The sequence below is a fragment of the Mustela putorius genome, unplaced genomic scaffold (assembly GCF_011764305.1).
Source record: "Mustela putorius furo isolate JIRA1106 unplaced genomic scaffold, ASM1176430v1.1 tig00003898_pilon_pilon_pilon, whole genome shotgun sequence".
NCBI classification, from domain to species: Eukaryota; Metazoa; Chordata; class Mammalia; order Carnivora; family Mustelidae; genus Mustela; species Mustela putorius.
Genome location: NW_025422047.1, coordinates 8,883,399 through 8,898,406, shown reverse-complemented (window position 1 = coordinate 8,898,406; position 15,008 = coordinate 8,883,399). Strand labels below are relative to the sequence as shown.

The 15,008-nt window shown below is 47.3% G+C and overlaps 1 protein-coding gene across 2 annotated transcripts in view; it reads left to right on the top strand.

Moving 5' to 3' along the window:
- Positions 1-15,008, top strand: part of PLA2G4E (phospholipase A2 group IVE) — a 62,156-nt gene that overhangs the window by 15,388 nt on the left and 31,760 nt on the right. Inside the window, exon 1 of one of the 2 annotated variants that reach the window (XM_045067817.1) lies at positions 11,151-11,257. The exons of the other annotated variant lie outside the window; for it this stretch is intronic. Within the exon in view, the coding sequence (XP_044923752.1) occupies positions 11,162-11,257 (96 nt within the window). The 5' untranslated portion in view covers positions 11,151-11,161. Of the gene's footprint in view, positions 1-11,150; positions 11,258-15,008 lie in introns of those variants that run through there. 2 annotated transcript variants of the gene reach the window in all.

Genomic DNA, 15,008 nt, shown 5'->3' with positions numbered 1-15,008 from the left:
CAGAGAGAGGAAGCCATTTGTTTCATATAATCCTGCAGGGCTGGACCTGCAGGCCACAGCTCTTGGCTTTCAGCCCCAGGGCTCTGCCCAGCACACACAGGGCTTTCCTGAACACGAATGGACACTGACCTTGAAATCGATAAGGAGCCAAGGCGTGCTTCAACTCTGCTGGGCCTTATCAAATTTGGTATGAAGGCATCTTCTGCTCATAGACCCTCACAGGCCAGTACTGTGTGGCTTCCTCTCCTCTGCTCTGAGATGTGGTGGGGGGCATTCTCAGGAAGGGGCTGCAGACCCTTGGCTCAGCGGCTTGATCCAGAAGGAACCAGTGGGGGAATTATATTCCTCTGCTAGAACTTGGCTAGAGCCAAATTCAGGCTCTAGCCAAGGGCGCCTGGGTGTCTCAGTCGGCTGAGTGTCTGAGTCTTGATTTCAGCTCAGGTTATGCTCTCAGAGTCGTGAGATCGGGCCCTCCATCAGGCTCTGTGTTCAGCAGGGAGTCTGCTTGAGATTCTCTCTCTCCCTCTGCCTCTGAAATAGGTAAATAAAATCTTTTTAAAAAGAAAAAAGAGAACCAGTGAACGCTATAGACTGGATACAGTTCTTAATGGCGCCAGTACAAACTCCACCATGACACATTACCCCAGGGCTGAGCTTGCTAGAAGACTCCCCACCAGATCCTCTTCCTGTGGGGTTTGGGGGTCCCCCCAGTTTCCCCAACTGAGAAGCTGATTTCAAGAGACTTAGAAGAGTTTGGGGGGGAGCCTGGGTGGCTCAGTGGGTTAAGCCTCTGCTTTTGGCTCAGGTCATGATCCCAGGGTCCTGGGATCGAGCCCTCCATCAGGCTCTCTGCTCAGCAGGGAGCCTGCTTCCCCCTCTCTCTCTGCTTGCCTCTCTGTCTACTTGTGACCTCTCTGTCAAATAAATAAATAAATAAATAAAAATTAAAAAAAAAAAGAGTTTGGGGGATGCTTGGTCAGCCGGCTTTAGACCAAGAAGTGAGGGCCTGCTGTCACCCTTCTGTGGGAGAAGCCAGGAGCTCCCTCCACATCTGTCCTGTAGGTTCCCTCAGGCCTAGCAGGGGCGGCCTGTGGGATGGGAAGGGCAAAGGGAAGGGTGAGGGAAGATATATGGCACCTCTTTATCCATTCATCTATGGATAGACCCTGAGGTTGATTCCATATCTTGACTATTGTCAATAACAGTGCCCTGAACACAGGGGTGTATGTATTCCTTCTGACTAGTCTTTTCATTTTCTTTAGATAAATACTCAGTAGTGGTATTACTGGATCATACGGTAATTTTACTTTTAAGTGTTTGAGGAACCTCCTCCCTGTTTTCCCCAGTGGCTGCAGCAGTTTACATTCCCACCAGCAATGTATGAGGGTTCCCTTCTTTCCACATCCTTGCCAACACTTGTTATCTCCTGTCTTTTTTGGCAACAGCCCAACTGATAGGTATGAGGTGATATTTCATTATGGTTTTGATCATCTTTTTTTTTTTTTTTTTAAACCCCTTGGTAAATCTTTGATCCTCAGGAGAGGATAATTCCCAGAGAGTCCCTCACTGGCAAGCAGTGTCTGTTCAGGATCCCTTTCTCCAGAATCAGAGCCTTGTGAGGAGCAAATGTTCTCTTCCAATGTAATGTCATCTGTTGGAGGTACCTGATCCCACCTGGGCTCTGTGGCCAGTTGGCTTTTGCCCGACGTGGCCTCTGTCTCTATCCAGGCCCTCCCACCCCTGTAAAGCAGCCATAGGGAAAGGCAGTATCATGCCTATGTAGACTTAACTTCTACCTAACCACAGACAGACTGGACTATGCTCTGGCCTGGCAGGGTTGACTGAAGGCAAAATGAAGAAATGAATAGAATTTGCAACACCCTTCCCCACTGTCCCCCAAGCCTTACCACCACCACCACCACCATCTTCCTCTGCAGCTTTCAGGCCTGCTCTAGAGTCCACCCCCTTCTCCACAGATAAGCAGATCTTTATCCTTCCCCAGTGGCAGCTAGAGAATCCTGAGGAGGCTGGGGCCTCTCTTAGACAATGGCTTGCCCCTGGGGCCACACTGGGCTGATAAAGGAGGCCAGCCTGCCTTCTAGCACTAAAGACCACAAAGTGCTGCTGGTCGGGGGATGGGGGAGGAATGGCTGCTATCTTTCTCAAACATTCTCCACTCAGAAACTTTCCCTGAATTTTACACTGCCAACAAAAGACCATGATTCTTATACTTGATATTCAAGACTTTCTTTTGTCTCTTTTCTGAGCCTTCATACCTTTCCTCATGCTGGCTTGCCTGACACAGATGTCCCTTCCTGCTTTATTCATCAGGTCCCTACCCTTCCTTCTGAGGCAAGTGCGAGGTCTTCCTGTGCCTGGCAACCTCTTCCAACCTTCCCCGCCCTGGGCAGCCATGCTTTCTGAGTGGCATATTTTCATGCCTCTCCTCATACCTGACAGGAGAATCCTAAGACCACTTATGTGACCTTTCCGACTCACCCAAATAGAAAGTAGCTCTTTGGGCAGGGATGATGTCTTGATGTCTCTGGTATTACTGTGCCTCACACCTCTGTGGTGAAAGCATCACTGACTAACCAACCGTCTGCCGTGTGCTAACTGCTTTATTTCCTTCAGTCTCCATAACCGCCCCATGAGGTAGAAATCATTATGCTTTCCATTTCACGGAAACTCAAGTATATAGGGATAAATTCACCCAAGTTCATGCTGCTAATAGATAGCAGAAGCTGTGTTCAAATCCAGGTCTATGAAACTTTGACGTCTAGACCAACTCTGTCATATTCAGTCAGGTTTGAGACAATGGCAATGTCATCTTCACAGAAGGAACTGGTGACAAAGAGTAAATGGCAGTGTACAAAAGGCTCCAGGCAGTCTCGCTGTATGAGAGAGAGAGTCAGGAGCCGGAAAATAAAACCTATCTTCTAGTTGCAACCAGAGACCACAACTGTTAGGAGCAGGAACTTCACAGGATGGAAAAATGCTGAGCTGTGGACACAGGCGCTTTGAGAATGCAAAGTACTCAGCTGGGCCTTACACATCGTGTTGTAAAGAGGAAGGACGGGGATGCCTGGGTGGCACAGTTAGTTAGATGCCTGCCTTTGGCTCAGGTCATGATCCCTGGGATCCTGGGATTGAGTCCCGCATCGGGCTCCCTGATCAAAAGGGAGCCTGCTTCTCCCTCTCCCTCTGCCTGCTACTCCCCCTGCTTGTGCTCTCTCTCTCTCTGTCAAATAAATAAATAATATTTGAAAGAAAACCAAAAGGGGAAGAATGGGAAATACTTGTGAGCCAGATCTATTGACTGCACTAAGAATATTACCTACACTGGGATGAAGGTCCTTTCTTGTCCTGTTTATGCTTATTTTGTATCTCCCATCATGAAATGGAGTCACGTCTAGCTTGTAGGCCAGAGATTCTGATACATCTCAACATATTAACACGTATCTCCTGATGTGTGTGTTGTTAGAGCCAGACTGACTTGCTTCTCAAACCTGTCACTTACCATGGTGACCCTTAGCTAATTACTTATTACTCCATGTTTCAATATAGTGAGATAACACTATCTCGCAGGTAATATGAAATATGTATCATAGTCTTTGTTGCTTTGTATACATTCAGTAAATGTTAGCCACTTGATTTGTATTGACATCTGTGTAATATTCCAGGTGTGTGAATGTGTCCTAACATTCAAAACATTTCCTCTACTAGTGGGGTTCGGCGTTTCCAGCTGATGAACAAGACAAGCAATATCTTTGCCCTATAAAAGGTTATAGTCTGATAAAGTCAAAAAGAATCAATGAAAAAGATAATCCAAGATACGATACATTAAATCAGATCAAATAAGCAGAGTGACCCAGAAGCAAGTCGCTGGGCCAGAGGTATACATGTTCTGGAGAGTGGTCAGGCAAGAGTTGCTAGAGAAAAGGACATTTGAGCAGATCCGTGACCATGAGAAGGAACAGCAACACATAGAGTCAGGGTCAAGGATATCAGGCTAGGGGGGCACCTGGGTGGCTCAGTGGGTTAAAGCCTTTGCCTTCGGCTCAGATCATGATCCTAGGACCCATGATCCCAGGGTCCTAGGACTGAGCCCCACATCCGGCTCTCGCTCAGCAGGGAGGCTGCTTCCACCTCTCTCTCTCTCTGCCCATCTCTCCACCTATGTCTGTCTGTCAAATAAATAAATTATAAATAAATTATATATAATATATATTATATATATTTTTATTTTATATATAGTATATATATTATATATTATATTATTCTATATTATTCTATTATTCTATATTATAATATTAATTATTATATATTCTATATTAATATATACATATTAATATTATATATTAATATTATATAATATTTATATTACTATTGATATAATATGTTATATATTATATATAACATATTAATATTATATATAAGTATTATTAATACCAATATTAATATATTTATATTAATATTCATAGTAATTTAAATATCAAATATAAAATTATATTATTAAATATTAAATATTATATTATTATATAATATAATTATATCAATATTAATATAACATTAAATATTATTTTATTATATTATTTTATATTGATGAATATTATATTATATTATTAAATATTAAATCATATTAAATAAATAAATAAATATTAAAAGACAACAGGTCATATATTATATACTATATCAATATAAGATATTAATATTAATACATTATTAATTATATTATAATTAATAATAATTAATGATTACATATAACAAATAACAATTATCAATAATTATAATATTATTAATATTATAATTAATATTATTAATATTCATATATCATATTAATATATTATATAATATATGACCTATTATCTTTTAATATCTATTTATTTAATAATATAATTTAATATTTAAATCAATTTAATTTAATTAATTAAATTAATATTTAATATTTAAATTAAATCAATATTTAATAATATAATTTAATATTCAATAATATAATTTATTATATAATTATTATACATTAATATTAATATCAATATATTAATAATATATATTAATAATATTAATATATTTGTATTATTTATATTATATATTTTATTATATATTTATATATTATATATAAAATATAATATATTATAATTATTATAATATAATATTATATATTATTATTACTATTATTCTATATTCTATTCTATATTATTCTATTATTCTATATTATTCTAATATATATTTATATATATAATATGTAAATATGTATATTTTTAAAATTATAAATAAATACTGTCTGGGGCGCCTGAGTGGCTCAGTGGGTTAAGCCTTTGCCTTCAGCTCAGGTCATGATCTTGGGGTCCTGGGATCGAGCCCCGCATCGGGCTCTCTGCTCAATGGGGAGGCTGCTTCGCCCTCTCTCTCTGCCTGTCTCTCTGACTACTTGTGATCTCTCTCTCTCTCTCTCTCTCTCTGTCTCTCTACACCAAATAAATAAATAAAATCTTTAAATAAATAAATAAATACTGTCTGTCAAATAAATAAATAAAATCTTAAAAAAAAAAAAAGGATATCAGGCTAGGGAACAGCAAGTGCAGCAAGTGCAGAACCCCTGATGTAGGAAAGAGCTTGCCGTGTTCCAGGCATGGAAGGCCGGTGTAGCTTTTGACAGGGGGAGCAGAACAGATGTGAGCAGCCAGACTACCCTGGACCTTTCAAGGCCATGGCAAGACGTGAGAGCAGCCAGGGGCTGGGAGGGTTTTACTCATGGCCGTCACAGAATGTAGCTGATGTTTTTAGGAGATCACTTGTGCCTTCAGCAGAGAATGGCTTGTAGGAAGGCAAAAGTGGAAGCAGGGAGACCAGTCAGGCTAACTCAGTTGTTGAGATGAGTAGAGGTGGTGACTGGCACTAGACCTGTGGCCGTGAAGCTGGGGAAAACTAAAGGGAAAAAAAATCTCCTCTTTGTGCAGAGGACCGAAGACATGGAGCAGATCTTCTTTGGTCCCATGAGCCCCATGCTTGCCCCTGTGATCGGTTATTTCCCTGTACCCACATATCCTTCCCCATTCTCTCGTCGGGAAAGGCAACCACTACTCAGCCTTCTCCATGTTTTCCGACTGAATAGCTGCAGTGAAATCTCATTGGTGTTTCAATGTGCCCTTCCCTGAATGCAGATGATTCTAAGCATCTCCTCAAATGCCTGTTAGCTTTTTGGGTTTCCCTCCAATATAAACTGCGGGTTCCAATCTCTGGTCCATTTTTGCGCTGGTGCAGCCATCTTTTTACTTGTGGACTACATAAAAATTCTTTGTGTATGCCAGATGTCAATGCTTTGGTGATTTGCAGATGCATTATAAATACCTTTCGTCATTCTCTCTTCCATCTATCAACTTTTTTGTGTGTGATCTTAGTTACCGAAATCCTTAACCCTTATGTAACGACATTTAGAAATGTTTTTGCTGGGGCGCCTGGGTGGCTCAGTGGGTTAAGCCGCTGCCTTTGGCTCAGGTCATGATCTCAGGGTCCTGGGATCGAGTCCCACATCGGGCTCTCTGCTCAGCGAGGAGCCTGCTTCTCTCTCTCTCTCTCTCTCTCTGCCAGTCTCTCTGCCTACCTGTGATCTCTCTCTGTCAAATAAATAAATAAATAAAATCTTAAAAAAAAAAAAAAAGAAATGTTTTTGCTGGGACACCTGGGTAGCTTGGTTGGGTGGGTGGCTCAGTTGGTTGGGCAGCTGCCTTCGGCTCAGGTCATGATCCCAGCATCCTGGGATTGAGTCCCACATCGGGCTCCTTGCTCGGCAGGGAGCCTGCTTCTCCCTCTGTCTCTGCCTGCCATTCTGTCTGCCTGTGCTCACTCGCTCTCCCTCTCTCTCTCTGACAAATAAATAAAATCTTAAAAAAAAAGTCTTAAAAAAATAAAAAAATTAAAAAAAAAAAAGAAATGTTTTTGCCCTGTGGTTCATGGTTTCAATGTACTGTTTAAGAAATCCTTCTCATCCCCAGATCACGGGTAAGATTCTCCTACATTGTCTTCTATGAACTTCGTCGTTTTCCATGTCAGATGTTGATCCCATTAACAGCCCTTTTATTTAGTATAGAAGTAAGTGGGGATGCTGTTTAATTTGTTCTACTTAGTGAGCCCCTCATGTCCACGTCACCTGTTAAACAGCTGTTCTTTCCCTATTGACTTGTGCCAACTTTATCATTGATTAATTTCCCTTAACAGGGTGTGTCTCCTAGCCCTCTATTTCATCCCATTGGTCCGGTTCTTACAACAACAACATACTGCTTGTCTAAGTGTGCCTTTGTAGTTTACTCAGAATCTGGTAGGGCAAGACTCTCCTCTTTACCAGTATTTTTTTTTTTTATATTTTTGTTTATTTATTTGACAGAGAGAGATCAGAAGGAGGGAGAGAAGCAGGCTCCCTGCTGACTAGGAAGCCCGAATGAATGCAAATGCGGGGCTCGATCCCAGGACCCTGAGATCATGATCTGAGCCAAAGGCAGAGGCTTTAACCCACTGAGCCACCCAGGCGCCCCACCAGTGTTTTTTTAAGGGTGAGTTTGTTACCCATGGATGTTTATCAAGAGGAAGAAATTTGGGATATATTTTGCAGATAACAGTGTCCTTGTAGCATCCTTTTGCTTTCCCGAAATTTTATGTTTCTCTATATTCAAATCTGGTAATATATCCTTATTGGCTTCTAGGTTTTGTACCTGATTTAGGAGATTCTCTCCATCCCAGTATTATATTAATATTCTCCAATATCTTATTTTAAATCTTCTGTAGTTTTATTTTAATGGTTAGATATTTAATCTGTCTGGAATTTGTTTCTGTGTAATTATGAAGTTGGGATTGAAGTATTTTATTCCAGTGGCAAGCTAGCTTTTCCAATAGTGAATAGCCCATCCCTTCACCCCTATTTGAAAGACTTCCTTTATCATATTCTAAAATTCCATATATATGTATAGGGCTGTTTGGGCGGCTTTACTTGATTTAAGGAAAGTGCTGGAATCCAAAATTTGTTGGCAAAGGTTGGGTAAGCAATGGATACATTTGAGCAGGAGAATGGCTGTTTAAAAGGGTGTTTCCAAAGCTCCCTGGCCAGCCAGGTGCGTGGAGATGAATCCCTGAGAGAATGAGGAGGCTGAGAGACAGATGTCATAGACAGGATAGGAAGGGAGGGACAGGCACCAGAAGCCCCTTGAAAGAGGAAAGGTGAGGAATTCATCCTTGCAGACTTCTTGGGCTTCTCCAGGGAGGGATGTCAGCTGAACCACTGGACAAATCTGCTTTTCAGTGCTGGCTTTCCCAAGGCCAAGGGCTGCTGGCGAGAGGCAGGTCCTGGTTGCAGTATTGGAGTCAATTAATTGGAGTCAATTAAGAAGGCCCTGGACATTGCCACAGGCAGAGGCCTCCCAGGATGCAGGTTGGGGTTTCTGGAGGAGATCTCGGGCTCCCTGTGCATCCAGGGGGAGAGGAGCTGGGTGGGAAGGAACTCAGTGCCTTCTGCTCTGTAGCAGCAGCTTTAGAATTTCCCCACTAAGTGACTCTGGGACAAGGCGAGAAAGGGGACCTGGCTTGGAGCATCAGCTGTGTACCAAGAACACTGTTTAAGCTTCAAACGTGTGTTCATTTGGAGATGTATTAGGTGCAAAGGGGAGGCTGATGCATTCCTTACTTGGTCACATGGACTGGCACTCCATACTTTCCCAGCACACTTCACACCATCCCCATGGAGACCCCTCTCCCCTCCCGCCCTGCTTAAAGTCCACGCTGGACCCTTTACCCTTAAGTTCAGCTCCCTCTTCTCCTCTCACTAGATTGTAAATTTTTGGTGGTTTCCTTCCAGATGATCCTGCCCTGAGCAGACAGCACAGAGTGGGGCACACAGTGGGCAGTAAGGATGTGCTTGCTTCTGGAATGTTCCCTCAGTTCACCACTGCACCAGCTCTAACCTGGGTCAGAAGCCATGCAAGGAGTGGGAGGAAGGAACTCCTCTTAGCCTCCTACTCAATTTGATTTCATTCAGCTGAAATGAGACCCTGCTCTTGAAGCATTTTGGACCATGAGGAAATACAGGGGTTGAAGACCTAGATTATTCCGTGCGTTACCCTGGATGGATGGAGTGGGCTGTGGCTGGGCTTCTTCAGTGAGGAGAGATCATGTACCAGGCTTTGGGAAATGCCCTGGAGTTGGGGGCTTGCCCTGGGCCTATTTGATAGGCAAAGGGCAACAGAGTGGAGGGAAGGGGCAAGCAGGAAGGATCCCCAGTGAGGAGGTTCCCCAGAACTCAGCATATCCCTCACGCCTCACTTTCAGGACACTGTAGTGCTGTGGTTGGGTTGCCCACAACATCAGTTAGCATTGCCTTCTTAAAGTTCAGCTCTGATCATGTCACTCTCCTGCTCAAAAACCACCGATGGCTCTTCATTGCCTTGGGAGTAAGTTCAAATTTAAAGCTTGACCTTTGAGGGTCACAACTATTGGGCCCTAATATATCTTTCTGGATTTGTTCTTTCACAAAGCTTCCCTCCTCTCTGCCCAGCTTCCACATTCCCTGTGTCTCACAGTCCACCCCCCACATCTCCTTCCACACCTTACTCCAGACTACTTGCATAGCTGAGCGGACCCTGCTTTCTGGCCTCCCTATTTTTGCACATGCTGTTCCCTTCCTCCTAGCATACTTTTCCCACCTAACATTAGCTTTTGAAATCCTAGCCATCCTCTAAGATCCAAATCAGGTGCCACCTCCTGCGTGAAGCCTTCCCAGATCTGCTCTTTTACTTCCAGCCAACATCCACCTTCTATTTACTGGGCTCCCTAGCCAGTTATTAGCTATGTGAACCACAGGTTTATAAACGTGAATTCGTATTCCTCCTTCTAAGATGCCCCCTGTTACCTTGGGAGACTTGGACCTCTGAGCCTCTGAGCAGTTGGATGCATTTGCCGCCTCCCTCCCACCCCCCACCCTACCCCCGGACTATCAGCAACTTCAAGCCTGGACTTTCCTCTCTTAGTAGCATGTATACAGTTGGTGCTCACTAAGTGTGTGAACTAAATTGAATTTGGTGGATTCCACTGAGGAGTGTGGGTGCTGAGTCTGTGTCCTCGGCTGAGGGGTAGATGGCAGGGAAGGGGAAGGATGCAAGCTGAGAGGGGTCCACGCTGAGGCCCCATCTGCCTTCTGGAGGTCCTGAAGAGCAGAGGGGAGCGGGTGGGGTAGAAGGGGGCACCTCTGCTGGGCACAGAAAGGCGTCGCACGGATACAACCAACCAGGTTCCATCCCTGCATTTGGGCCTAGTCAGCCCTGTGTTCAGATCTCACCCTCAATTTCACAAAATCGCTTTAATATGTGGGCCAGAAAAGCCGGTTGTAGGGCCTCGGGCGATGGCTCAGGCAGGAAACTCCCAATGTACCTAGCCGGGCAGCCAAGCCTGTGAAGTCACCTTACCAGGCCCCTGAGTGAAGAAGCAGTGATCAGGCCAGAGATAGGGATCAGATGGGTGGAGCGGGAGCATCCTCTAAGCTGTCCTGAGATAGGCAGAGGCTGGGCACACCCTCTCTCCACCTGGCCTCCCAGGAGGGAGAGCTGGAGACACTTGCACTTGACCCTTTCCTCACCAAGGATTCGGGCAATTATTTTTTTCTTCTCCCTCTAACTTTGGGAACCCTGACCATCATCCCTGCCTCCCACGTGGTCCCTGCCCGCAGCTCCTGGGACCAAGGTGTGGGACTACGTGGAGTTAGGAGGGACGGTACTATTCCCCATACCTCTCCCTAGACGCCCAGAAGGGCATGACCTTGATAAGCTGAAGAGAGATGATTTATCCCAAATCATGGCTGGGATAATCCTAAGGTGGTGAGGGTCCAGCATGCCCTTCTTGCCACCCGTTCCCTTGGACCACCAGGTGGTTCTGAGTTTCTGGGGGCAGCAGCCTGCTGACCTCAAGGGTTGGAGCCCCCTGCTGCTTCCTGCCTTTCCAAGCAAGATCTGAAGGCCTCAGGGCCCCTTGATACCAAGAGGTCGAGGCCCCCTCACCCCCTCATCCGCCTACCCACCATAACCCCTCCCCATGCAATCCCAGCAGAGAGGTATCCAGAGGGTGGAGCTCTGAGTCAGAATATAAATTCCCAATCTTGCCACCCAGCTGAAGAGCCGCCACGATGCTGCACAGACAGATGCCCGCCTGGCTCTCGCACTACCTACCAGACCTATGCCAAGCGGAAGATGGCAAGCCTTCAGCCCCCCGGGCCTCAGAGGTGAGGGAGCCGCACTGGGTAGGTGGGGCTGGAAGCTGAGCGCAGGAGGCAGGCACCGGGAGGGCCGTGAGTATTGCAGACGTATTGTAGAGTCCAGAGACACGGAGCATCTGGGCTTGGGCCGCCCTGACCTGGCACCTGGGGATGTGGTCTGGCCCGGATGGGGCTCCTGGGTGGATGGCCCAGCTAAGGGATCCACAGATTTGACCAGGTATAGTGGTGTGGCTCAGGGCCTTCTGGGGCCAGGCCAGCACCCAGGTAGATGGTGCTCAGTACTGCCAGGGGTGGATCCATGCTAGCCTGTCCTAGCGGTGAGCCAGCATTGACCTTGTGGACATTCTAAACTGCCATGCTGTGTGAGTGTGTGGTGTGGTGTCTCAGAAGGATCAGTGGCATTGCCAACCTTTCACATGGGCTGAGAAGCCCAGCTGGATCTGTGGTCAAGACTCCTGGGTCCGTCAGACTCCCCTTAGCCTCCTAGGGAGAACTTGGGTTCAAGGGTCAGGTTGCCAGCGCTCCAGACCAGCTCTGCCTCTGCTTTCCCATTTACCGCAAGCTTCCAGTTTGCCATTGGCACGACATGGTCAGGCCTGGCAGCAGCATCTTCTTCCTTGTTCTCCTCTATAGGCCCCTCCCCTAGCCCACACTGAATCAATGAGATGAGTGAGACCCCCAAAATATCTTGCCCTTTGGGGGTAGAAGGTGGAGACTCTGCTCAGACTCCCAATAGCCCAAGGAGGGGAGCTCCAAGTTTCATGGTGCCCGGTGCTCTGCTGTCCTGGCCAGGATAGGTGTTACCTCCTGGGGTGTCCCCACATTTCCCCACAGCTCTCAGGGGGCTGGAGAGCCTCTGGTCAGCACTTGTGCCTGTCTCCCTAGTCTGGTGGAGCCTCCGAACCTGGGCTGGGTGAGGGGAGAGCTTCCACAGAAGGGACAGAGCACCTTGAAGGGGGGTGTAGAGCAGCTGAGAAGTGTGCCTGTCCCTCTCAGGTCCCCAAGGCTCCATGACTCAGAGCTGGACTTCTTGCCCTGACCCCTCACCTCCCCTGTGTGATAAAAAAGGAGAACAGCCATGGTAGCTCCTCCTGGTCTGGGATGGTGCTCACACTAGCTGGGTCATGTCCTGAGGTCCTATGAAGTCCTCATCCCAATGGTGTCCTTTTAGGGAGAGCCCACACATCCTGGAAGCCACTGCCGGGCTGCTGGGAGCTCCGACACAGGTGTTGCAAGGAACCGGTGGGATGGATACACCCAGCTCCCTGGGGGGAGGAGGAGGTGGCCTCACCGGCCAGGCCTGCCCCAGAAGCCTTGGTGAGGGAGTTCCCACAGGCGCCCTCGGAGCCGTCTGCCCTCTCCTGCACCCCAGACCTTGTGGGCTGGTTTGGTTAGGGTTCGCCTGGCCCCGGCGGATGGGTATCACACCCACCACTTCTGAAACCCCACGTGTCAGACCCCCTTCCCCTCTCCCCACTCCCAATGTGGGAGCCCGTTGGTGATAATTCTTCTGACAGATTTGTGGTGACAGCCAAACCTGGGGTGCAGGGAGAGCCCTGAATTGGCCGCTGAGGGCTTACTCCTGCCTCTGCTATTAAGCAGTCCAGGGCATGACCAGGAGCAAGTTTTTAGCGGGTTTGGTTAATTCTCTGTGAGAGCCAGCCCCCAGGCGGATGGAACGCAGGCTACCCTGCGGTCAGGAAGATCTGCGCCCCAAGTCCTGGCCCTGCGGCTTCGGCGCTGGGTACGGGCGTGAGAAGCAGTATCTGTAGACCCAGGCTTCTCCACAAAGTAGGGATAAGAGCACCTTCCTTGGAGCGTGGCTGGGGTGCTACATGAGAACAAATGCGGTGCCCCCTGGGACGGGCTCAGGGCCGGGCGCACTGGAGGAGGACAGAGAGTTGTGCTCCATGACCCACACCAAGGTCCTATCTATGAAGCTGGGGGTGGGTGGGGTGGGGTGGGGTGGAGGGGCATCTGTTGAATTGCCTAATAGCCAGTCCTGAGAGTCAAAGAGTCACATCTTGTCCACAAGAGAAGGCAAGATCCCCCTCTTCTGAGTAGGTCTCAAGGGGAAGTAGGGTCCTGCAAGCTCCACCCCAGGAATCAAGGTGGGGGGGGGGGCGGAGCCAGAGCCGCCTGAACAGTAGAGCCCTTTCTCCCACATGGCTTCCACGAAACCGCTCACACAGGCCCACCGTCCCTGCACAGCTGTACTTACTGGTTATTAATGCGCTGAATACATTTCTTTACTGTTTGCCCCACAGTTCCTGCCTTGAGCTCCAGCTCCCCTGGGTGCTCCCTGATCCTTACCCAGGACCCTGCAAGGCCCCCATCAATGTCCATCCCAGCTCCAGGCGGCAGCCCAGCTGGCATGGTGCCCAGCCATGGCTGCTGTTCAGTAATTTTATTTTCACCCTGATAACCAGCCAAGGTATCCCGTCCTAGGGTCAGGTTTGTTCAAGTCCTTAAAGTGTTTACCCTTACCACACTGTAAGCCACCCCGTAAACTTGGGATCTGTAATGTCCCCGGTTTCTGGTTCCCATCTGCACAGCCACAGACATTGGTACTTTGTTCCACTGGATCTTTCTACCATGTATCAGTTACCTCTGGGGCCATGAAGTTTTGCTTCTCTCCAGCACTCCTTCCGTTGAGCTGGTTATAGCAAGAGTAAAACAGGTACATTCATTTTTTATCCAAGACGGTCATTTTTTAAAGACCTGGGTGTCTCACTCATCTGGGCCCCAGACTCGAGTCCCATGTTCCCACCTCCTTCCTCCCAGCATGACCGCTCTGGGCTCTCTCTCTCGACACCCCTGCCAGGTTCTGTCTCCTTGCTGGAAAGATGTCAGAGTCCTTTGAGAAGTGCTTTGGAACTGGGTCTCTCCTGCAGATTCCTGAGCTAGAAGTTGTGATTTGAGACTCCAGGTAGACCACAGAGGAGCCTTCTCCTTCAAGAACCCTTAGGCTCTTGTGTGTGCTGGCTCTTTAAAAAAGAGCGAGATGGTGGAATATAGTGGCAGAAATATAGCTCGTGAAAGCGTTCCAAGTAGAAGAACTATTAGAGTTTGGGGGTTATTTTAGAGTCTTGGGGGAATTCCCAGTGAAAAGAAGAATCTGTCAGGGAAATAGTTTCTAAGAGGAAAAGATGAAGGAGGAGGGGGTGGGGGGCAAGAGGCACCAGTCTTTGTGTTTAATGTTAATGCTCGGTTCCAAGTAAGGGGATACCATGGCTGTGGTTACACGCTCAGGCTGAAGAATAAAAATTGAATTCAAACTAGGGCTCCTCCGATTCTAGCTGAGGGCCCAACATCCAAGGACTCAGACTCAGATTCGCCATCTGTAAAGTGAGGCTAATAAGAACTACTCCGTGGGGGTGTTGTGAGGACTGAGCAAGATGGAATGTAGAGATTACACACACCACGCTTAGCACATGGCGGACGCTTGACAGGTTGCCGCTGAGGCGGTTGGCGCTGCTGAGGTAGAGTGGGAAGAGGTGGGCAGCCTCCCTGGACTTTTCCTGGAAGGCAGAGGGGACCTGGAGTGAGGTCCTAGCGGAAGCCGTGAGTTCTCACACCCTTCCAAAGAAGACACATGGGGCGGCAGGGGGGTGCAGTCCAGCCCCTCCGGGAGGCAGGAGAAGCCCTTCAATGCTATGAAATGTCCCTGAGGACTGACTCTGGCCCGGGCTGAGGCCTTCGGCGGTCCATTTGAACTCTTGTTGCCCTCTGAGAAAGTAGGCCAGTGGGAACAGGC